The sequence below is a fragment of the Entelurus aequoreus genome, linkage group LG06 (assembly GCF_033978785.1).
Source record: "Entelurus aequoreus isolate RoL-2023_Sb linkage group LG06, RoL_Eaeq_v1.1, whole genome shotgun sequence".
NCBI classification, from domain to species: domain Eukaryota; kingdom Metazoa; phylum Chordata; class Actinopteri; order Syngnathiformes; family Syngnathidae; genus Entelurus; species Entelurus aequoreus.
Genome location: NC_084736.1, coordinates 37,078,715 through 37,104,125, shown reverse-complemented (window position 1 = coordinate 37,104,125; position 25,411 = coordinate 37,078,715). Strand labels below are relative to the sequence as shown.

Below are 25,411 nucleotides of genomic sequence, written 5' to 3'. Positions count from 1 at the left end.
CAGCAACAAGTCATTATCCAGTGCCGCAACAAGTCATTGTCCAGTGCAGCAACAAGTCATTGTCCAGTGCAGCAACAAATCATTGTCCAGTGCAGCAACAAGTCATTGTCCAGCGTCAAACAACAAGTCATTGTCCAGTGCAGCAACAAGTCATTGTCCAGTGCAGAAACAAGTCATTGTCCAGTGCACAAACAAGTCATTGTCCAGTGCAGCAACAAGTCATTGTCCAGTGCAGCAACAAGTCATTGTCCAGTGCAGCAACAAGTCATTGTCCAGCGTCAAACAACAAGTCATTGTCCAGTGCAGCAACAAGTCATTGTCCAGTGCAGCAACAAGTCATTGTCCAGTGCAGCAACAAGTCGTTGTCCAGTGCAGCAACAAGTCGTTGTCCAGTGCAGAACAAGTCATTGTCCAGTGCAGCAACAAGTCATTGTCCAGTGCAGCAACAAGTCCTTGTCCAGTGCAGCAACAAATCATTGTCCAGTGCAGCAACAAGTCGTTGTTCCAGTGCAGCAACAAGTCGTTGTCCAGTGCAGCAACAAGTCATTGTCCAGTGCAGCAACAAGTCATTGTCCAGTGCAGAAACAAGTCATTGTCCAGTGCAGCAACAAATCATTGTCCAGCGTCAAACAACAAGTCATTTTCCAGTGCAGCAACAAGTCATTGTCCAGTGCAGCAAAAAGTCATTGTCCAGTGCAGAAACAAGTCATTGTCCAGTGCAGCAACAAGTCGTTGTCCAGTGCAGCTACAAGTCGTTGTCCAGTGCAGCAACAAGTCATTGTCCAGTGCAGAAACAAGTCATTGTCCAGTGAAGTAACAAGTCATTGTCCAGTGCAGCAACAAGTCATTGTCCAGTGCAGCAACAAGTCATTGTCCAGTGCAGCAACAAGTCGTTGTCCAGTGCAGCAACAAGTCCATGTCCAATGCAGCAACAGGTCATTGTCCAGTGCAGCAACAAGTCCATGTCCAATGCAGCAACAAGTCATTGTCCAGTGCAGCAACAAGTCCATGTCCAATGCAGCAACAAGTCATTGTCCAGTGCAGCAACAAGTCCATGTCCAGTGCAGCAACAAGTCATTGTCCAGTGCAGCAAACAAGTCATTGTCCAGTGCAGCAACAAGTCATTGTCCAGTGCAGCAACAAGTCATTGTCCAGTGCAGCAACATGTCATTGTCCTGTGCAGCAACAAGTCATTGTCCAGTGCAGCAACAAGTCCATGTCCAGTGCAGCAACAAGTCATTGTCCAGTGCAGCAACAAATCATTGTCCAGCGTCAAACAACAAGTCATTGTCCAGTGCAGCAACAGTCATTGTCCAGTGCAGCAACAAGTCGTTGTCCAGTGCAGCAACAAGTCGTTGTCCAGTGCAGAAACAAGTCATTGTCCAGTGCAGCAACAAGTCATTGTCCAGTGCAGCAACAAGTCATTGTCCAGTGCAGCTACAAGTCGTTGTCCAGTGCAGAAACAAGTCATTGTCCAGTGCAGCAACAAGTCATTGTCCAGTGCAGCAACAAGTCATTGTCCAGTGCAGAAACAAGTCATTGTCCAGTGCAGCAACAAGTCATTGTCCAGTGCAGCAACAAGTCATTGTCCAGTGCAGCAACAAGTTGTTGTCCAGTGCAGCAACAAGTCGTTGTCCAGTGCAGCAACAAGTCCATGTCCAATGCAGCAAGAAGTCATTGTCCAGTGCAGCAACAAGTCCATGTCCAGTGCAGCAACAAGTCATTGTCCAGTGCAGCAACAAGTCCATGTCCAATGCAGCAACAAGTCATTGTCCAGTGCAGCAACAAGTCCATGTCCAGTGCAGCAACAAGTCCATGTCCAATGCAGCAACAAGTCATTGTCCAGTGCAGCAACATGTCCATGTCCAGTGCAGCAACAAGTCCATGTCCAATGCAGAAACAAGTCATTGTCCAGTGCAGCAACAAGTCATTGTCCAGTGCAGCAACAAGTCCATGTCCAATGCAGAAACAAGTCATTGTCCAGTGCAGCAACAAGTTGTTGTCCAGTGCAGCAACAAGTCGTTGTCCAGTGCAGCAACAAGTCCATGTCCAATGCAGCAACAAGTCATTGTCCAGTGCAGCAAGAAGTCCATGTCCAATGCAGCAACAAGTCATTGTCCAGTGCAGCAACAAGTCCATGTCCAGTGCAGCAACAAGTCATTGTCCAGTGCAGCAACAAGTCCATGTCCAATGCAGCAACAAGTCATTGTCCAGTGCAGCAACAAGTCCATGTCCAGTGCAGCAACAAGTCATTGTCCAGTGCAGCAACAAGTCATTGTCCAGTGCAGCAACAAGTCCATGTCCAGTGCAGCAACAAGTCATTGTCCAGTGCAGCAACAAGTCATTGTCCAGTGCAGCAACAAGTCCATGTCCAGTGCAGCAACAAGTCATTGTCCAGTGCAGCAACAAGTCATTGTCCAGTGCAGCAACAAGTCCATGTCCAGTGCAGCAACAAGTCATTGTCCAATGCAGAAACAAGTCATTGTCCAGTGCAGCAACAAGTTGTTGTCCAGTGCAGCAACAAGTCGTTGTCCAGTGCAGCAACAAGTCCATGTCCAATGCAGCAACAAGTCATTGTCCAGTGCAGCAAGAAGTCCATGTCCAATGCAGCAACAAGTCATTGTCCAGTGCAGCAACAAGTCCATGTCCAGTGCAGCAACAAGTCATTGTCCAGTGCAGCAACAAGTCCATGTCCAATGCAGCAACAAGTCATTGTCCAGTGCAGCAACAAGTCCATGTCCAGTGCAGCAACAAGTCATTGTCCAGTGCAGCAACAAGTCATTGTCCAGTGCAAGCAACAAGTCCATGTCCAATGCAGCAGCAAGGTCATTGTCCAGTGCAGCAACAAGTCCATGTCCAGTGCAGCAACAAGTCCATGTCCAGTGCAGCAACAAGTCCATGTCCAATGCAGCAACAAGTCATTGTCCAGTGCAGCAACATGTCCATGTCCAGTGCAGCAACAAGTCATTGTCCAGTGCAGCAACAAGTCATTGTCCAGTGCAGCAACAAGTCCATGTCCAGTGCAGCAACAAGTCATTGTCCAGTGCAGCAACAAGTCATTGTCCAGTGCAGCAACATGTCCATGTCCAGTGCAGCAACAAGTCGTTGTCCAGATTCAAACAACAAGTAATTTTCCAGTGCAGCAACAAGTCCATGTCCAATGCAGCAACAAGTCATTGTCCAGTGCAGCAACATGTCCATGTCCAGTGCAGCAACAAGTCCATGTCCAATGCAGAAACAAGTCATTGTCCAGTGCAGCAACAAGTCATTGTCCAGTGCAGCAACAAGTCATTGTCCAGTGCAGCAACAAGTTGTTGTCCAGTGCAGCAACAAGTCGTTGTCCAGTGCAGCAACAAGTCCATGTCCAATGCAGCAACAAGTCATTGTCCAGTGCAGCAAGAAGTCCATGTCCAATGCAGCAACAAGTCATTGTCCAGTGCAGCAACAAGTCCATGTCCAGTGCAGCAACAAGTCATTGTCCAGTGCAGCAACAAGTCCATGTCCAATGCAGCAACAAGTCATTGTCCAGTGCAGCAACAAGTCCATGTCCAGTGCAGCAACAAGTCATTGTCCAGTGCAGCAACAAGTCATTGTCCAGTGCAGCAACAAGTCCATGTCCAATGCAGCAACAAGTCATTGTCCAGTGCAGCAACAAGTCCATGTCCAGTGCAGCAACAAGTCCATGTCCAATGCAGCAACAAGTCATTGTCCAGTGCAGCAACATGTCCATGTCCAGTGCAGCAACAAGTCATTGTCCAGTGCAGCAACAAGTCATTGTCCAGTGCAGCAACAAGTCCATGTCCAGTGCAGCAACAAGTCCATGTCCAATGCAGCAACAAGTCATTGTCCAGTGCAGCAACATGTCCATGTCCAATGCAGCAACAAGTCCATGTCCAGTGCAGCAACAAGTCGTTGTCCAGATTCAAACAACAAGTAATTTTCCAGTGCAGCAACAAGTCATTGTCCAGCGTCAAACAACAAGTAATTGCATCAACAGGGTGGTGACAAACCACACTCATGTAGTAAACATCACATTAGACAACTGAAAAGGTAAATCCAGCGTCTCCTTTTGCTACCATTGCCTCTGTAATGAGGCCACTTGTTCCGTCCAGCCTAGGCTCAACTCAAAGCAGGCTGAATGAAGATCTTTACTCTTCCTCACTCCAGCTATGGATTAAGAACACCAATGAGTCACGGCAGCATCTGTACCAAAGCCTACATGACCTTGGGACTAATGCATCAATGTTTATTCACTCACATACCACATTGCAGGAAAATAATGATATATATATTTTTTTTTAATTAAATAAATGTTGCGTCATTACAAGAATATATATTAAGATGTATATCAAGTGAAACCAAAAACAAAAGTACTGTCAACATGGACACACTCAAAGGGAAACTGCACTATTTTTGGACTGTCGCCCATCATTCACAATACTTAAAACAAACACATTTTCTTTTTTTTTAAATACATTCTAACTTGTAAATAAACACCAGCAAGAGTCAGCTAAGAACGGAGGTAACGGGATTCACTCTACTCTGCTTATAAAGTGCTCTGAAACACATTCAACAACCCCCATCATAGTTTTACACATGCTGTATATGTCATGTAGTAACATTCATAATAACATGTAATGTTTTCATATTTTATATACACACTGTAAGTATATATGTCATGTAGTAACATTCATAATAACATGTAATATTTACATATTTTATATACACACTAAGTATATATGTCATGTAGTAACATTCATAATAACATGTCATATTTACGTATTTTGATCATTTTAAGCAAATGGCGGCATATTAATTTCACAGACGCATCACAACATTCGCTCTTACCTTGAACAATAACAGAAACCACTTATTATAGAAGACTTGATGAGAGACAACAAAGACTACTTTGGGACAAATGATGGTCCAAAGACTTCTATTTTTGATCCTGAATATAAGGAAGATAAGCTACAAATTTAAGAAGCTGAGTACTAATCAGATCCATCAAGTAGCAGTATTGCTAAGTGCTAAACAAGATATACAAACATAATAAAACAATCTTTTACTGTCCAATGTCTGCTCTCACTGCGATGCTGACTGATGGGATGTTTATATCTTCCCGTTTAGTTGAAGAATTAATCATAATCTTCACATTGGTAAAAAAAAAAAAAACGAACAAAAAAACAGAAACAAGTGTGTATCTCGCAGTGACGTGCAGTCAGGGGAGGCAGAGCCTCACGTGTCATCATGGAAAGAAAAAATTGTAAAAAGAAAAAAAAATAATTAAATTGTTATATGTATCCAGTGATTATACTATAACGTTATTTTCCATTTAACTTCACCAGTTTTAGATTATTTTTATTCAAAATCGCTGAATTTTCACATTTGCCGTTCAAATACTGAGAAGAGACTTGCTGTGATCAGCAGCTAGTTGTGAGCCTCACGTGGATTGCGCAATGACTCGGCTAACTGCTGGCCTGCTGTGCAGTGAGACCATATTGCTATATGAATTGTATCGTACATTTCCATAGTTTAGTTAGCTGAGGTATATAATGTACAGTGTATTTTGTCAACAACTGTATGTGTGTAACGTATTTCTTGTGCTGAGCAATCATAAAAACGGCTGCAAAAGACGCACTGTGTGAGGCTCGCAGTAATCCCGCCTCCTGGTGGTAGAGGGCGGTAGTGATCCCAGAGATCATTCTTGTGACTACTCGGGCGCAGAAAAAGTGACAACAAGCAGCAACAGTTAGCAGCGATCGTTTATTTTTTTCCTCTTGCCTGGATTATTAACATGGAGGATTACATATCTAAAATAAAACAGTTTTCTAAAAAGGACTTTCAATCGAAGCAGGAGGTAATAATTAAAGGAAGATCTCCATCGAGACATAGAGACTTTTAAACTGAAGAAAGATAAGGAAGACTTCTATAAACAAGTTATCGATGCTTTTGTTTAAAAGGAGCTGCGCATGGACTTCATTTATAAGTAAAGGTAAGACCATAATAACGTTTTTTTTATTAAATGTGCTTATTTGTGTGCTACAGTTTGTATGTGTAAAGTTAAAGTTAAGTTAAAATACCAATGATTGTCACACACACTAGGTGTGGTGAAATTTGTCCTCTGCATTTGACCCATCCCTTGATCACCCCCTGGGAGGTGAGGGGGAGCAGTGGGCAGCAGCGGGCGCCACGCCTGGGAATCATTTTTGGTGATTTAACCCCCAATTCCAACCCTTGATGCTGAGTGCCTAGCAGGGAAGAATGCTGGTATGAGCTTTTAAACATAACCCGTTAACTGCTGCCAATCAAATGGTGAATAAGATACTCTTTAGGGTTCATATGTTTGTAAATCTGACTGTGATGAAGTCAGTGCCTCACCGGTCATGAACCTCACCGCATGTCACTGGTATCTTGCTATCTCCGGGTCTGAGTTGACTGTCAACTTCTCGGTTTATGGCCACAACCTTCTAAGTGTGAGACATGATTTATCATCTACAATTAACTTTCACCATCTCAGAGGCCATGCAGAAGCTCACCGGCAAAATATGTCCACAGCTGCAATTGCTAATAGCTCCCTATGATCACTACAAGTAGTTCCTCGACATTAGCACTTAATATCACTAATGCTTAATATTCAGGTTATGGAGTTTAAATGGAGTATTGTTGGATGTTTTTAGAGGCTTTATGAGTCACGGGGTGGTGAGATGTGTACCCCCAAGGATGCAGACAACGGCAGGTGGAATGCAAGTTAAAAAAAACAACAATTTATTACTTGCAAGGAAGCGTGGAACCAAAACAGCACACAAAGCATCGGTCTCAAAAGGAAGAGCAAGAGAGAATGATCCAACAGGGACCAGGTGGAACTAAATAGAACTAATGAAACAAGGAACAGGTGTGCTGACAGGACGTGGAACAGGAAGTAAAGGTGCTGCAAAACACAGGGACCAAACAGGAGCACCAGGACAGGAAGTGATTCTAAACACAGGAAAACCCAAACATAACCAAACTGTCAGCGGCACTTCTGACATTATAGATGACTCCCATTAGCTGCATTGTTGGCCACCTCGTACTTGCTCTACGGTCCTGTGTAGTAGGAGTTAGAATGCAGAAATAAACATAAGGATTGAGAATGATAGGCAACATCCTACAAAAAGTGCAGTTCCCCTTTAAGAGTCTACTGGACTTGCGTGATGTGACTCTTCATATTGCACAGGTGAAGCAGTTTAAGCACGTTTGCACCAAAAACCGATTTGATTGTATTGCATTCCACTCCACAAGGTAAGACTCCACACTATAATCTACTACTGATGCTATGTTGCCTAGCAACAGCAGTCCATTCTGTGAACAATAGTGTCAATAGTCAACCATTGGTCAGTCTAAACAAGTATCTTACTTACACATACAAAGAGTACTAAAAAGTAGCCAGTAACAAATGTGTCCACATCATTCAATTTCTCTGGTGAATGAGCTTCCTTTAATTATTGTGGCCACCAGGTGTCGCCAAAAAAACAACGACCACTCCAATAAGTACATTCCAGATGGGAATAAAGGGTTTAGTGTTTTTTTTTTTTTAAACCTATCAATGTCACTTGATCAAGTCTTTCCTACTACAAAACAATAAGTGGGATTCCCGATGATATCGGATCAATATCGGTATTGGCCAAAACTCAAGGCTGCAATATCAGTATTGTATGGAAAGTAAAAAAGTTATCCCTATTTCATGCACCATATAATATTCAACACATGGTGAGAAGTTGTCACACCAGAATGATTAAACTGTGGATTGGTGAAATCTTTAGGGAGTGAAGGATCCGAGGCATCTGGTCCTTGTGAAACCGGAACAGGAGCCTGGTTCATGTAAGTCCAGCATGTTCTCTGTAAACCGTGTCCTCCGCCAAGGCTGTGGTGTTCTTAACTTTCATGGACACTATCTTTAGGCTTGGCCAAGAGCCTTGAGGGTGTCCACTTTGGGGGCTTCAGGATCTAACCTCCTCTCTTGGCCGAGGACTTGGTCCTGATGGCCTCATCAAGCCGTGACCACCAGCGTTTGTTGGGGCGGTTCACAGCTGAGTGTGACAATGTGTTTGATACTTCCCAACCAGTTTTAGGCCCCACCACAGCATTGAAACAGCTCTGTCCCAGGGACAACACCTGAACACAGACGCAGGGAAAGTCTCAGTCTTGGTTCTGCTGGACGGTAGTGCCGCCTTTGACACAGTTGACCATCTTATCTTATTCCAGAGGTTAGAACACTTGCTGTTTAAGTCCTACCTCCATCACAGGACACACTTTGTTGAAACTGCCAACTGTGTCTCTGAGCAAATGGCTTTGACCTCTGGGGTTGCCCAGGGTTCCATTCTGGGCCCCATATTGTTCAAGTATTGGCCACTACGCAGCATCAACGTGTCCTAGCACAACTATGCAGTTGACACTCAGATCGAGGTGTCACTGATGGCATTAACAGAAGTGTAGATAGAACATGTTAAAACAGAAAATTTGCAGAGATTAACAGTAAATGAACAAGTAGATGAATAATCAATTTTTACAGTTTGTCCCTCATAATGTAGACAAAATAGTAGGTAGATAAATGACACAATATGTTACTGCATATGTCAGCAGACTAATTAGGAGTCTTTGTTTGTTTACTTACTACTAAAAGACAAGTTGTCTAGTATGTTTTATTTAAGGAATAAATTACAATAATAAACATATGTTTCATGTACCCTAAGATTTTTTGTTCCAATTAAGACAATAATGGCATTTTTTGTCGTATCGAAATACATGTTGGTACCGGTACCAAAATATTGGTATGGGTACCACCCTAGATGCCAATGTCCTCTTCCAAATTCAGTGTATTACTTCCCACACAAAATCTCTTCTATTACATCTCTACATAAAAGTCTATCTCTCCTCACCTGCAAGGTGTCAGCAGCCGCACTGAAATGAAACCCAGTGACAGTTGAAGAAACAAAAGCCGGGTCACAGAGGTCAATTAAACACCTCCCACTACGGCTTGGCATGGCTCAAAAGGCTGATTAACCCTTCTGACCAAGTACCCGTCCCAATCAGGAAAGCATGGCGTCAAACACAGGTCCACACCCACACAAGTCACATGGAAGAGAGAATATATTGTCCTGGGAAGACATTTGTTTAGACACAGATGGTTAAGTCTTTTTGGTGTCTTCACATTAGGAAGCAAAGGTGGGGCTTATTTGGAATTTATGAGAAGTTTACTTGACAAAGCCATCCGTGGACTTATAATAAAGTGTAAACATAGCTCTTGAAATCTTCTAAGCACACTCCTGAATCTGAATGACTACTTTTCAACAACAAGGGCTTACAAATATACATATTCCACATGTGTTGCACGTGGATCTTTAAATCAATGCGGCGTATATTTACTGGCGAGCGACGCGGTCTGAAAACCGAAATGGGAGCGCGTCTTTGTGCGTCTGCTTTTCAGACCACTAGTCTTTAATCTGTGCAGTTGATCTCCCGCTCTCCCTGGGATTAAACTAAACAAGGACAAAAAATATTTGAGGCAATCCACAACTCAACATGCATTTGGCGTCGACATGCAAGAATGTGAAGATTGAAAAAGGAATGCATAAAAAGGAGCGAAATATGAAGAGAAATAGGGGGATCGGAGCCGTGCCCATTTTGGGGGTGTAAAATATGGAGAAGTGTAGATCATGGGGGAGCAGCTCTGCCTGGGGGAACAGATGAAGGGAGGACCGTCTGCCAAGATCTCTCCACTGGAGGGTTAGTGGAAGTCTATGGGAGAACATGCTGCTTGCCTCAATCTCAGTCTCACACGTCTCTGCTCTCAAATTGCTGCTGACAGCCCCTTGCAAACTTCACAGCCATTTAGAGAGACTTACTCCCACACTTTTGTCACAGCCGTTTATTGCACCAGATACTTGATACCCAAAATTAACATTTTTGAACTTGCTACGGCCAAGTTGGGCCTAGAAACCATTCATAATTCCTCAGCCTTGCCGCATGTAAACACATGCAAATGGGACTCAAATGGTACCTGAATGTTGATGACCAGTCAATGCCTCCAGTAAGCGGAGGTCGGTGTCGTGCGGCTTGGAGCGTCGGGGTCAACCATCGCCAGAACATACTTCTTCTTCTGCACACACAACAAGAGCCTGAAGTTATTAATGAGGCATGAGCACTTGAATACAAGAAACTATGGCAGTCTCACCCACTGCAGTCAAAAACATCCTTTTAAACATAATTACACCTGGAATGTGTGTTTCAGGAGGACAAGCTTAAGGACCAGAGGAGTATCACCTAAACTAAATAAACTAGGCAATGTATGGATGCAATTAGCACAAGAGCAATGCATTGTGTGTCATTTTGGTGATTCATCAGGAGTTAACTATGGACAATGCGATTAAACAATAATAATGGATTAGGTTTATATACTGCTGTGCTTCTTTCTAGTAAGTCAAAAGGCGTTAAAGCGAGAAGCCGTTATTCCATCAGCACACTGTCACACTTTGCTGCTGCTAAGTGACACAGCTTCCCTGGGGTACACTGATGGAAACATGGCTGCCAATATGCGCTTGTGGCCTCTCCAACCACTACCAAACATTCATTCACAATTAAAACACGCTAAATATTGTAATTGTTTGATAGCTCTAATGCAGGGGTGTCCAAACATGTTGCCCTGGGGGCCGCATTGGGCTAAAAAAATGTGTTCAAGAGCCAAAAGCCGACTGTATTTAAAGTAATATATATATTTATATATATGTATACACATATACATACATACATATATATACACTACCGTTCAAAAGTTTGGGGTCACATTGAAATGTCCTTATTTTTGAAGGAAAAGCACTGTACTTTTCAATGAAGATAACTTTAAACTAGTCTTAACTTTAAAGAAATACACTCTATACATTGCTAATGTGGTAAATGACTATTCTAGCTGCAAATGTCTGGTTTTTGGTGCAATATCTACATAGGTGTATAGAGGCCCATTTCCAGCAACTATCACTCCAGTGTTCTAATGGTACAATGTGTTTGCTCATTGGCTCAGAAGGCTAATTGATGATTAGAAAACCCTTGTGCAATCATGTTCACACATCTGAAAACAGTTTAGCTCGTTACAGAAGCTACAAAACTGACCTTACTTTGAGCAGATTGAGTTTCTGGAGCATCACATTTGTGGGGTCAATTAAACGCTCAAAATGGCCAGAAAAAGAGAACTTTCATCTGAAACTCGACAGTCTATTCTTGTTCTTAGAAATGAAGGCTATTCCACAAAATTGTTTGGGTGACCCCAAACTTTTGAACGGTATTGTATATATATATATACAAACATATATATACACACACACATTTACACGCATAAATACATACATACATACACATATATACACATATATATATACATACATATAAACATATATACATATATATATATATAGATATATATATATTAAGGGTGTAACGGTACGTGTACTTGTATTGAACCGTTTCGGTACGAGGGGTTTGGTTCAGGACGGAGATGCACCGAACGAGTTTCCACACGGACATATTAAGTAGCGCATCGCACGGACGGACATAAGTAGCGTACCGCACGTTGTGTAAACAATGCACACCGAGGCACAACACACGGCACGCTAGCAACGACCGGGCTACGGCAACATGCAAAAGCCAGAGCTGGAAGACCCTCCTGCCTCGTTAAGATCTCCCATTTGGGAACACTTCGGCTTTGCGGTGCGGTACAACAATGGAGGACGAGAGGTGGACAAAGCGAAAGCGGTTTGCCGACATTGTTGAGCAGCAGTAGGGTATGCTTCTGGCAACCATACTTGCCAACCCTCCCGTTTTTACCGGGAAACTCCCGGTATTCAGCACCTCTCCCGATAACCTCCCGGCAGAAATCTCGGTATTCAGCCGGAGCTGGAGGCCACGCCCCCTCCAGCTCAATGCGGACCTGAGTGGGGACAGCCTGTTCTCACGTCCGCTTTCCCACAATATAAGCAGCTTGCCTGCCCAATGACGTCATAACTGTAGAATGATCGAGGGCGAGTTCTTGGTTTCTTATGTGGGTTTAGTTAGGCAGTTTCATTAACGTCCTCCCAGCGCGGTAACAACACACAACAACAGCAGTCACGTTTAGTCTACCGTAAAGCAGTTCGTCTGCCGTAAACAGCAATGTTGTGACACTCTTAAACAGGACAATACTGCCATCTACTGGATAGCCTCCAGAACACTGAAATTCAAGTATTTATTTTATTTATATGTATAATAATATATATATATATATATATATATATATATATATATATATATATATATATATATATATATATATATATATATATATATATATATATATATATAGCTAGAATTAACTGAAAGTCAAGTATTTCATACATATATATATATATATATATATATATATATATATATATATATATATATATATATATATATATATATATATATATATATATATATATATATATATATATATATATATATATATATATATATATACATATATATATATATATATATATATGTGTGTGAAATATTTGAGTTGGTGAATTCTAGCTTAAATATATTCCCCTCTTAACCACGCCCCCCCCACCCCCCACCCCCCACCTCCCGGTATTGGAGGTCTCAAGGTTGGCAAGTATGCTGGCAACACGTCAGACATGCTAACCCATTTGAAGCGGCACCACCCCCAAGTGAACATCGCTTCAACGAAGAGAAAGACGAGGGTGGTGCAAACACGGCTCCCCACCGCATTCAAGCAGCCTCTCCTCGGCGAGTCAGGCAGGGCTAAAGCAATAACAAATGTTTTTATAGCAGCAGATTTAAGACCATATTGCATTAAAAACTAGATTTTGACCCACTTCTATGGTGGAAGAACAATGAACCCATATATACTTTTACTGCCAAATTAGCCAGGCACTACCTCGCCATACCTGCTACCTCCGTGCCCAGCAAAAGGGTATTTTCCACAGCTGGAGACATTGTAACTGCAAGCAGGTCTGCTCTTCTGCAGACAATGTGGATAAACTGATTTTTCTGGCAAAAAACATGAATATTGGGTGAAAGTCACCAGGGTTAAAGGATGGGGGAAAAAAATAAAAATAAAATGTTGCACTTTTTATATGTAGAAGAAAAGTTTTGTCATTGTATTTAATCTGAGCAACAACTTGAAGCAGTTTAATGTTGCACTTTATATGTAGAAATGTTGCACTTTATATGTGGAAAGGTTTTGTTAAGAAACCAATTCTGAGCCTTATCTTATTTAGTTTTTATTTCATGTATATTGACCACATTAACCCTGGCAATCGACCCTGTGTGTATATGTATGTTATTGTTATTCTTAGCATTCATGACTGCCTGCTGTTGCACTGATCAGCCTAGTGGTGGCTCACATCCATCACACACAGAGCTATTTCTATTTTTGGGCAGAATGATTATAGTGTTCCCAATGTTAAAAGGATAAAGCCATTGTTTACAAATTTGGTAAATAAACAACCAGAAAATGTATATTTTGTTGTTTTCTTACTGTACCGAAAATTAACCGAACCGTGACCTCTAAACCGAGGTACGTACCGAACCGAGATTTTTGTGTACCGTTACACCCTTAATATACACAAACCCCATTTCCATATGAGTTGGGAAATTGTGTTAGATGTAAATATAAACGGAATACAATGATTTGCAAATCATTTTCAACCCATATTCAGTTGAATATGCTACAAAGACAACATATTTGATGTTCAAACTGATAAACTTTTTTTTTTTTGCAAATAATCATTAACTTTAGAATTTGATGCCAGCAACACGTGACAAAGAAGTTGGGAAAGGTGGCAATAAATACTGATAAAGTTGAGGAATGCTCATCAAACACTTATTTGGAACATCCGGTTTTACCGGGAGACACCCGGTATTCAGCGCCTCTCCCGACAAACTCCCGGTATTCAGCCGGAGCGGTAGGCCACGCCCCCTCCAGCTCAATGCGGACCTGAGTGGGGACAGCCTGTTCTCACGTCCGCTTTCCCACAATATAAACAGCTTGCCTGCCCAATGACGTCATAACATCTACGGCTTTTAGAGAGTAGAGTGCACAACTGCGCACACAACAAGGAGACGAAGCAGAAGAACGAGGAAGTTACAGTCGACGAGCAATACGCTTGCAAGTTCCAAAACGAATGGAAACAAGAATTTCAGTTCATCCAGGACAGTTCGAAGGGGAAGGTATGTGTATGTTGCATGTACATTTTGTAGAACAGACTTCTCCATTGAACACGGTGGCCGAAATGATATACTCAGTCATGAACGGAGAAGTTAAACAGGACAATACTGCCATCTACTGGATAGCCCCCGGAACACTGAAATTCAAGTATTTATTTTATTTATATGTATAATAAAATAAATATATATACATATATATATATAGCTAGAATTCACTGAAAGTCAAGTATTTCATACATATATATGTATATATATACATATATATATGAAATACTTGAGTTGGTGAATTCTAGCTGTAAATATACTCCCCTATTAACCACGCCCTTAACCACGCCCCCAACCACGCCCCCCGCCATGCAGAATAAGGCATTAATAAGTACTTAATAATGACTAGTTAAGAGCCAATATGTTACTAATTTGCACGTTAATAAGCAACTAATTAATGGTGAATATGTTCCCCATACTAAAGTGTTACCATGTTTTTTTTTACTGGTGCACAAAATTAACCGTGCATGAACATCACCTTGTTCAAAGAACAAAACCAACACAGTGCAAAAACTCACAACAAATTACACACCTGCAAATCAGTGTGACTTCTGCTGTTGCTGTAATACGCCGATAGGAGAAGTTTTTATTTGACGATGAGTCGGGTGTATCTTGACCTCCGCCGAACCCCTGTGCCTGACTCACCGAACCCCTAGGGTTCGATCGAACCCAGGTTAAGAACCACTGTTCTAGACCTCCACCCCAGATCACACCTCACCCCAACCCACTTCTCCAAAGTGGGCTGGCTCAGGGTGGAGGACAGAGTAAAACAACTTGCACTAAGCCTAGTCTATAAAATCCGCTACACCTCCCTGATACCGAAGTAAATGTCAAACTACTTCCTTAACGTAAATGACCGCCGTAACCACAACACCAGGGGGAGCTCCTCTACCCATGTTAAACCCAGATTCCGATCTAATCTTAACTCATTCTCTTTCTATGCCACATCAATATGGAATGCACTCCCAACAGGTGTAAAAGAAAGGGCATCTCTATCCTCCTTCAAAACCACACTAAAATAACACCTCCAGGCAACTTCAACCCTAAACTAACACCCTCCCTTCCACATCCTACCTCCCCGGATTGTAAATAATCAAATGTAGATACTCATTCTTATGCTTTCTGATCTCTCTCTCTATGTCCACTACTTGCTGTGCATATCCTACCAAGTCAGTCCTACACTGTTTCAATGTCCATTTCTCTGATGATGCAATTGTTGATGACTGAAGTGTTGATATCAACCAAACCTAACCCCCCCCCCCCCCCCCCCCCCGCCCCCGCCACATCCCACACCCCGGGTTGTAAATAATGTAAATAATTCAATGTACATACTCTGATGATTATCTTATCTTGTGTGATGACTGTATTATGATGATAGTATATATCTGTATCATGAATCAATTTAAGTGGACCCCAACTTAAACAAGTTGAAAAACGTATTCGGGTGTTACCATTTAGTGGTCAATTGTACGGAATATGTACTGCACTGTGCAATCTACTAATAAAAGTTTCAATCAATCAATCAATCAATCAATCAATCAGTCAACCAAGCAAACATGCTAGGAACACTTAACTTGCACATGTGACCCGACTGTGCGGACTTGGGGCCTCATGTATTGAGAGTTGTGTTGATTTCCTACAAAAATATGTCATACGCTAAAATACTGCAATGAAGCGGAGACCAGGGGTAGCCACACCTTTTCTGCAGGCCAGCTACTTTTCAATGTACCAAGTGGAGGGGATCATTCATATATATCATTTATATTAAATTATTTATGAAAGAGAGGTTAACAAGTTAAATGTGTTTAATGATAATACAAGCATGTTTCTTTCATGAAGACAAGAATATAAGTTGGTATGATTGTGATGACTTGCATTGATTGGAATCAGACAGTAGTGATGATAACATTCACATTTTCAAATGGAGGAGAAAAAAGTCCTCCTTTCTGTCCAATACCACATGAAAGTGTTTGCTTTTTGTTTGTCCAGCTTCCATACTCCTTTTCATACACTTTACAAGAAATACATTGGCGGCAAACTCCGTGGCTTGCTAGCTTGTGCGCGCTAGCTTTCTGAGACTCTTATTTTGTTGGCGCAGGCTGGATGGAGCAGGGCTTTTATTGTGAAGACAGGAACTGTGCAGTCGGTCTTTAGAGGTTTGACGGCAGGTACGGTTGAAATAAAAAGTGTTTCTCGCCTTCCTGTCGGTCATTTTTTCTTAATAATGATGTGGCAGGGTGCCGTGAATGTCAATCAAGTGACGTCTTGGTGAAGATTGTTGATCGCTCATTTTTAGGTCTATTTTTTTCATGCCTGGCTGGCGATGGACTGACTCACCCTCCACCAACCACTGATAGCTCGCCATCAACCAAATGGGCAACCCTCATGTTTCACTACTCAATTTACTATTAGAACACAGAAGAGCTAATTTCGATAACAAGCAAGTGTCACAAGTGCCATTAATGTGCCGCAACCTTGGGCGGCTGCAACCGTCAGCCCGACTGGCCAAGCTGCGCTGGAGTGACAGGAACTCAGTGGATAGTTGGCAAAATGGTCGCCTAGATGAACTGATAGACGTCCTCACAAATATGAAGAATTCGATGCATTTGTGAAAAAGTGACATTTGTGATGTTGCCTTTGTTGAAATCAAATGTTGGCGAATGACCACCTGCGGGTGTGGCCAAAGTCATGTAGACATCTGTGTAGGTGAAGCATGAAGTTGGCGTGAGGCAGCGCACTTTTGCACCTTCAGTTCACTCTTGGTACATGTCAACATTGTGTACATCACTCTTGGTACATGTCAATATTGCGTACATCACTCTTGGTACATGTCAACATTGTGTACATCAATCAATCAATCAATCAATCAATGTTTATTTATATAGTCACTCTTGGTACATGTCAACATTGCGTACATCACTCTTGGTACATGTCAACATTGTGTACATCACTCTTGGTACATGTCAACATTGCATTCATCACTCTTGGTACATGTCAACATTGTGTACATCACTCTTGGTACATGTCAACATTGCATTCATCACTCTTGGTACATGTCAACATTGTGTACATCACTCTTGGTACATGTTAACATTGTGTACATCACTCTTGGTACATGTCAACATTGCATTCATCACTCTTGGTACATGTCAACATTGTGTACATCACTCTTGGTACATGTTAACATTGTGTACATCACTCTTGGTACATGTCAACATTGCATTCATCACTCTTGGTACATGTCAACATTGTGTACATCACTCTTGGTACATGTTAACATTGTGTACATCACTCTTGGTACATGTCAACATTGCATTCATCACTCTTGGTACATGTCAACATTGCGTACAGCAGGTTTTTGTGCGTACACAAGCTCCATATATGAGGCTTTTATTTGGTGTCATTGTTTTTACATTCTATTTTCCCTACATGATGATGATGTATTCTATATATTCTACTGTATCTATAACTTATTCCTATTAACTTACAAGCTATAATTTCATGATGCACTCCTGTTTGAGGATAATACATTGTTATAATCACTTCTATTCTACTATGTCATAGTCCAATTAAACAATTATGTACATACAATTGCTCTTTAGGTACTTCTTTGGCTCAAAAAGGTTGAGAACCCTTGCTCTAAAACAGGGGTTCTAAACCTTTTGGACCTCGGGGCCCAACTGTTCCACTACAGAGAGGCCTGGGGCCCACTCAATTATTGACACTGAATTAGTCATCTTACTCTTGATTTTGATCGTACTCAATGATTATATCTAACATCTTTATACTTTACAACCTTTTTGAATTATATGAAAGCTTGTGTTCATCACAACGATTATCATCAAGACTTAGGTCTGTCACACCGCGGTGAGGGAAGTCTTGTTTTGGGGTTGTCTGGCAAACTTCCTGTTTTATGTTGAAAGTGTAATCCTCCTCTCGTTTCAGGCCACTTCACTTGCCCTTCCTCCTGTGTCACTGATCTGATGTCTCTCCTGATTGTGCCCACCTGTGTCACCCTCCCTCATGTGTATATGTAGTCCTGGTCTTCCTCACCTGTGTCACCCTCCCTCGTGTGTACATAGTCCTGGTCTTCCTCCCCTGTGTCCAGGGGCACCGCTAGGGATTTTGGGCCCCATGAAAAAAATCTTTACAGGGCCCCCTGTATTAAAATTTAATCATCATTAGGGGCCTCTCTGGGCCCCCCTCCATCATGGGCCCCTAGAATCCATCTCCTTTACCCCCCCCCCTTTTCGGCGCCCCTGCCTGTGTCACCCTCCCTCATGTGTATATAGTCCTGGTCTTCCCCTGTCTTGTTGCCACCTGTGTCACCCTCCCTCATGTGTATATAGTCCTGGTCTTCCCCTGTCTTGTTGCCACCTGTGTCACCCTCCCTCATATGTATATAGTCCTGGTCTTCCCCTGTCTTGTTGCCACCTGTGTCACCCTCCCTCATGTGTATATAGTCCTGGTCTTCCCCTGTCTTGTTGCCATCTGTGTCACCCTCCCTCATGTGTATATAGTCCTGGTCTTCCCCTGTCTTGTTGCCACCTGTGTCACCCTCCCTCATGTGTATATAGTCCTGGTCTTCCCCTGTCTTGTTGCCACCTGTGTCACCCTCCCTCATGTGTATATAGTCCTGGTCTTTCCCTGTCTTGTTCCCACCTGTGTCACCCTCCCTCATGTGTATATAGTCCTGGTCTTCCCCTGTCTTGTTGCCACCTACGTCACCCTCCCTCATGTGTATATAGTCCTGGTCTTCCTCACCTGTTTCACCCTCCCTCATGTGTATATAGTCCTGGTCTTCCCCTGTCTTGTTGCCACCTGCGTCACCCTCCCTCATGTGTATATAGTCCTGGTCTTCCTCACCTGTTTCACCCTCCCTCATGTGTATATAGTCCTGGTCTTCCCCTGTCTTGTTGCCACCTGCGTCACCCTCCCTCATGTGTATATAGTCCTGGTCTTCCTCACCTGTGTCACCCTCCTTCATGTGTATATAGTCCTGGTCTTCCCCTGTCTTGTTGCCATCTGTGTCACCCTCCCTCATGTGTATATAGTCCTGGTCTTCCCCTGTCTTGTTGCCACCTGTGTCACCCTCCCTCATGTGTATATAGTCCTGGTCTTCCCCTGTCTTGTTGCCATCTGTGTCACCCTCCCTCATGTGTATATAGTCCTGGTCTTCCACTGTCTTGTTCCCACTTGTGTCACCCTCCCTCATGTGTATATAGTCCTGGTCTTCCCCTGTCTTTTTGCCATCTGTGTCACCCTCCCTCATGTGTATATAGTCCTGGTCTTCCCCACCTGTGTCACCCTCCCTCATGTGTATATAGTCCTGGTCTTCCCCTGTCTTGTTGCCATCTGTGTCACCCTCCCTCATGTGTATATAGTCCTGGTCTTCCACTGTCTTGTTCCCACCTGTGTCACCCTCCCTCATGTGTATATGGTCCTGGTCTTCCCCTGTCTTGTTCCCACCTGTGTCACCCTCCCTCATGTGTACATAGTCCTGGTCTTCCACTGTCTTGTTGCCACCTGTGTCACCCCCCCTCATGTGTATATAGTCCTGGTCTTCCCCACCTGTGTCACCCTCCCTCATGTGTATATAGTCTTGGTCTTCCCCTGTCTTGTTGCCATCTGTGTCACCCCCCATCATGTGTGTATGTAGTCCTGGTCTTCCTCACCTGTGTCACCCTCCCTCATGTGTGTATAGTCCTGGTCTTCCCCTGTCTTGTTGCCATCTGTGTCACCCTCCCTCATGTGTATATAGTCCTGGTCTTCCCCTGTCTTGTTCCCACCTGTGTCACCCTCCCTCGTGTGTATATAGTCCTGGTCTTCCACTGTCTTGTTCCCACCTGTGTCACCCTCCCCCATGTGTATATGGTCCTGGCCTTCCCCTGTCTTGTTGCCATCTGTGTCACCCTCCCTCATGTGTATATAGTCCTGGTCTTCCCGTGTCTTGTTGCCATCTATGTCACCCTCCCTCATGTGTATATAGTCCTGGTCTTCCCCTGTCTTGTTCCCACCTGTGTCACCCTCCCTCATGTGTACATAGTCCTGGTCTTCCACTGTCTTGTTGCCACCTGTGTCACCCTCCCTCATGTGTATATAGTCCTAGTCTTCCCCACCTGTGTCACCCTCCCTCATGTGTATATAGTCCTGGTCTTCCTCCGTCTTGTTGCCACCTGTGTCACCCTCCCTCATGTGTATATAGTCTTGGTCTTCCCCTGTCTTGTTGTCATCTGTGTCACCCTCCCTCATGTGTATGTAGTCCTGGTCTTCCCTGTCTTGTTCCCACCTGTGTCACCCTCCCTCATGTGTATATAGTCCTGGTCTTCCCCACCTGTGTCACCCTCCCTCATGTGTGTATTTAGTCCTGGTCTTCCTCACCTGTGTCACCCTCCCTCATGTATATATAGTCCTCATCTTCCTCACCTGTGTCACCCTCCCTCATGTGTATGTAGTTCTGGTCTTCCTCCGTCTTGTTGTCACCTGTGTCACCCTCCCTCGTGTGTATATAGTCCTGGTCTTCCCCTGTCTTGTTGCCATCTGTGTCACCCTCCCTCATGTATATATAGTCCTGGTCTTCCCCACCTGTGTCACCCTCCCTCATGTGTATATAGTCCTGGTCTTCCTCCGTCTTGTTGCCACCTGTGTCACCCTCCCTCATGTGTATATAGTCTTGGTCTTCCCCTGTCTTGTTGTCATCTGTGTCACCCTCCCTCATGTGTATGTAGTCCTGGTCTTCCCTGTCTTGTTCCCACCTGTGTCACCCTCCCTCATGTGTATATAGTCCTGGTCTTCCCCACCTGTGTCACCCTCCCTCATGTGTGTATTTAGTCCTGGTCTTCCTCACCTGTGTCACCCTCCCTCATGTGTATGTAGTTCTGGTCTTCCTCCGTCTTGTTGTCACCTGTGTCACCCTCCCTCATGTGTATATAGTCCTGGTCTTCCCCTGTCTTGTTGCCATCTGTGTCACCCTCCCTCATGTGTATATAGTCCTGGTCTTCCCCTGTCTTGTTCCCACCTGTGTCACCCTCCCTCATGTGTACATAGTCCTGGTCTTCCACTGTCTTGTTGCCACCTGTGTCACCCTCCCTCATGTGTATATAGTCCTGGTCTTCCCCACCTGTGTCACCCTCCCTCATGTGTATATAGTCCTGGTAGTCCCCTGTCTTGTTGCCATCTGTGTCACCCTCCATCGTGTGTGTATGTAGTCCTGGTCTTCCTCACCTGTGTCACCCTCCCTCATGTGTATATAGTCCTGGTCTTCCTCCGTCTTGTTGCCACCTGTGTCACCCTCCCTCATGTGTATATAGTCCTGGTCTTCCCCTGTCTTGTTGCCATCTGTGTCACCCTCCCTCATGTGTATATAGTCCTGGTCTTCCCCTGTCTTGTTCCCACCTGTGTCACCCTCCCTCATGTGTATATAGTCCTGGTCTTCCCCTGTCTTGTTCCCACCTGTGTCACCCTCCCTCATGTGTATATAGTCCTGGTCTTCCCCACCTGTGTCACCCTCCCTCATGTGTGTATTTAGTCCTGGTCTTCCCCACCTGTGTCACCCTCCCTCATGTGTGTATATAGTCCTGGTCTTCCCCACCTGTGTCACCCTCCCTCATGTGTGTATTTAGTCCTGGTCTTCCTCACCTGTGTCACCCTCCCTCATGTGTATATAGTCCTCATCTTCCTCACCTGTGTCACCCTCCCTCATGTGTATGTAGTTCTGGTCTTCCTCCGTCTTGTTGTCACCTGTGTCACCCTCCCTCATGTGTATATAGTCCTGGTCTTCCCCTGTCTTGTTCCCACCTGTGTCACCCTCCCTCATGTGTATATAGTCCTGGTCTTCCCCTGTCTTGTTGCCATCTGTGTCACCCTCCCTCATGTGTATATAGTCCTGGTCTTCCCCTGTCTTGTTCCCACCTGTGTCACCCTCCCTCATGTGTATATAGTCCTGGTCTTCCCCTGTCTTGTTCCCACCTGTGTCACCCTCCCTCATGTGTATATAGTCCTGGTCTTCCACTGTCTTGTTGCCACCTGTGTCACCCTCCCTCATGTGTATGTAGTCCTGGTGTTCCTCCGTCTTGTTGCCACCTGTGTCACCCTCCCTCATGTGTATATAGTCCTAGTCTTCCCCACCTGTGTCACCCTCCCTCATGTGTGTATGTAGTCCTGGTCTTCCTCACCTGTGTCACCCTCCCTCATGTGTATTTAGTCCTGGTCTTCCTCCGTCTTGTTGCCACCTGTGTCACCCTCCCTCATGTGTATATAGTCCTGGTCTTCCTCCGTCTTGTTGCCACCTGTGTCACCCTCCCTCATGTGTATATAGTCCTGGTCTTCCCCACCTGTGTTACCCTCCCTCATGTGTATATAGTCCTGGTCTTCCTCTGTCTTGTTGCCACCTGTGTCACCCTCCCTCATGTGTATATAGTCCTGGTCTTCCCCACCTGTGTCACCCTCCCTCATGTGTATATAGTCCTCGTCTTCCTCACCTGTGTCACCCTCCCTCATGTGTATGTAGTTCTGGTCTTCCTCCGTCTTGTTGCCACCTGTGTCACCCTCCCTCATGTGTATATAGTCCTGGTCTTCCACTGTCTTGTTGCCATCTGTGTCACCCTCCCTCATGTGTATATAGTCCTGGTCTTCCCCTGTCTTGTTGCCACCTGTGTCACCTTCCCTCATGTGTATATAGTCCTGGTCTTCCCCTGTCTTGTTCCCACCTGTGTCACCCTCCCTCATGTGTATATAGTCCTGGTCTTCCACTGTCTTGTTGCTATCTGTGTCACCCTCCCTCATGTGTATATAGTCCTGGTCTTCCACTGTCTTGTTCACACCTGTGTCACCCTCCCTCATGTGTATATAGTCCTGGTCTTCCACTGTCTTGTTGCCACCTGTGTCACCCTCCCTCATGTGTATATAGTCCTGGTCTTCCCCACCTGTGTCACCCTCCCTCATGTGTATGTAGTCCTGGTCTTCCTCCGTCTTGTTGCCACCTGTGTCACCCTCCCTCATGTGTATATAGTCCTGGTCTTCCCCACCTGTGTCACCCTCCCTCATGTGTGTATTTAGTCCTGGTCTTCCTCACCTGTGTCACCCTCCCTCATGTGTATATAGTCCTCATCTTCCTCACCTATGTCACCCTCCCTCATGTGTGTATATAGTCCTGGTCTTCCTCACCTATGTCACCCTCCCTCATGTGTGTATATAGTCCTGGTCTTCCTCACCTGTGTCACCCTCCCTCATGTGTATATAGTCCTGGTCTTCCTCCGTCTTGTTGCCACCTGTGTCACCCTCCCTCTTGTGTATATAGTCCTGGTCTTCCTCACCTGTGTCACCCTCCCTCATGTGTGTATTTAGTCCTGGTCTTCCTCACCTGTGTCACCCTCCTTCATGTGTATATAGTCCTCGTCTTCCTCACCTGTGTCACCCTCCCTCATGTGTGTATATAGTCCTGGTCTTCCTCACCTGTGTCACCCTCTCTCATGTGTATATAGTCCTGGTCTTCCCCTGTCTTGTTGCCACCTGTGTCACCCTCCCTCATGTGTATATAGTCCTCGTTTTCCTCACCTGTGTCACCCTCCCTCATGTGTATATAGTCCTCGTCTTCCTCACCTGTGTCACCCTCCCTCATGTGTATATAGTCCTCGTCTTCCTCACCTGTGTCACCCTCCCTCATGTGTATATAGTCCTCGTCTTCCTCACCTGTGTCACCCTCCCTCATGTGTATATAGTCCTCGTCTTCCTCACCTGTGTCACCCTCCCTCATGTGTATATAGTCCTCGTCTTCCTCACCTGTGTCACCCTCCCTCATGTGTATATAGTCCTGGTCTTCCCCTGTCTTGTTGCCAGAGTATATGGTCTCACTCTGTGCCTCCAGCCGTCTTGTCCCAGTCACTAAGTATTGCCTCGCTTTATTCCTTGATTTCTTTGTACCCTCTGAAGAAGAGTGAATTTGATTTGCTAAAGTTTTTGGTCAGTTTTTTTTACTTTATTTCATAGCCTTCTTTTCCCTTCCTCTCGGAGCGCTTTAATCTGTAGTTTTCTTGGCTCTTTATAGTGTACTTTCTGTTTATAGCTTTTTGTCTCCTCCTCTTCGTCAGTGATTTTCCATAGATTGTTGTTTTTTTGTTATTACATGAGTGTAGACTTTGCTATCGCCATTGTTCCTCCCTCGGGAGTGATTTTCTGTTTATTGTTTTGCGCCCTGTGCTACGTTCCTTTTGAGTGTTACTCTAGTGTATGGAGTCTAGAGTTTATAGCCATCCGTGTGTTCACTTTTGTCTGAAGAGAGTTCCTAGAAAGTGCAGAATAAAAGCCTGCGTCAATCGTTCCCCGTCTGCAACTGAGTCCTCATTCTTGCCAAGACATAACAAGGTAAGGTTGATTACAATCAAATATACTTTAAAAGAAGAGACCTATAAAAACTGATGAAAAACAAATTGACATACAATTAAGCAGTGCTAAAATAAATAGTAACTAAATTAATACATGTTAATATACATGTTTTTTATATAAACTGTCAATACAATTAAGTACAAATGAAAATACAGTTTCACCACTTTAGTCATAATTTTTGCGCTTAAGAAACTTCTCTCTGACTTTATCTCCAGACTTCTTCAGTTTGTTTGATATTGTCATTACTGCCACAAGTGGTAGAAAAGTGTATTACACCTGAGTTCTTGTATGATATTGTCATTACTACCACAAGTGGTGTAAAAGTGTATTACACCTGAGTACTTGTTTGATATTGTCATTACTGCCACAAGTGGTGTAAAAGTGTATTACACCTGAGTACTTGTGTGATATTGTCATTACTACCACAAGTGGTGTAAAAGTGTATTACACCTGAGTACTTGTTTGATTTTGTCATTACTGCCACAAGTGGTGTAAAAGTGTATTACACCTGAGTACTTGTTTGATATTGTCATTACTGCCACAAGTGGTGTAAAAGTGTATTACACCTGAGTACTTGTTTGATATTGTCATTACTGCCACAGGTGGTGTAAAAGTGTATTACACATGAGTACTTGTTTGTTGTCATTACTGCCACCAGTGGTGTAAAAGTGTATTACACCTGAGTACTTGTGTGATGGTTAGAGTGTCCGCCCTGAGATCAGTAGGTTGGAGTTCAAATCCCAGC

General features: G+C 43.8%; 1 protein-coding gene across 1 annotated transcript in view; it reads right to left on the bottom strand.

Moving 5' to 3' along the window:
• Nucleotides 1–25,411, bottom strand: part of LOC133652198 (phosphatidylethanolamine-binding protein 4) — a 424,418-nt gene that overhangs the window by 139,581 nt on the left and 259,426 nt on the right. Inside the window, 1 exon segment of the mRNA XM_062050682.1 lies at nucleotides 10,037–10,135. Coding sequence (XP_061906666.1) covers nucleotides 10,037–10,135 — 99 coding nt within the window.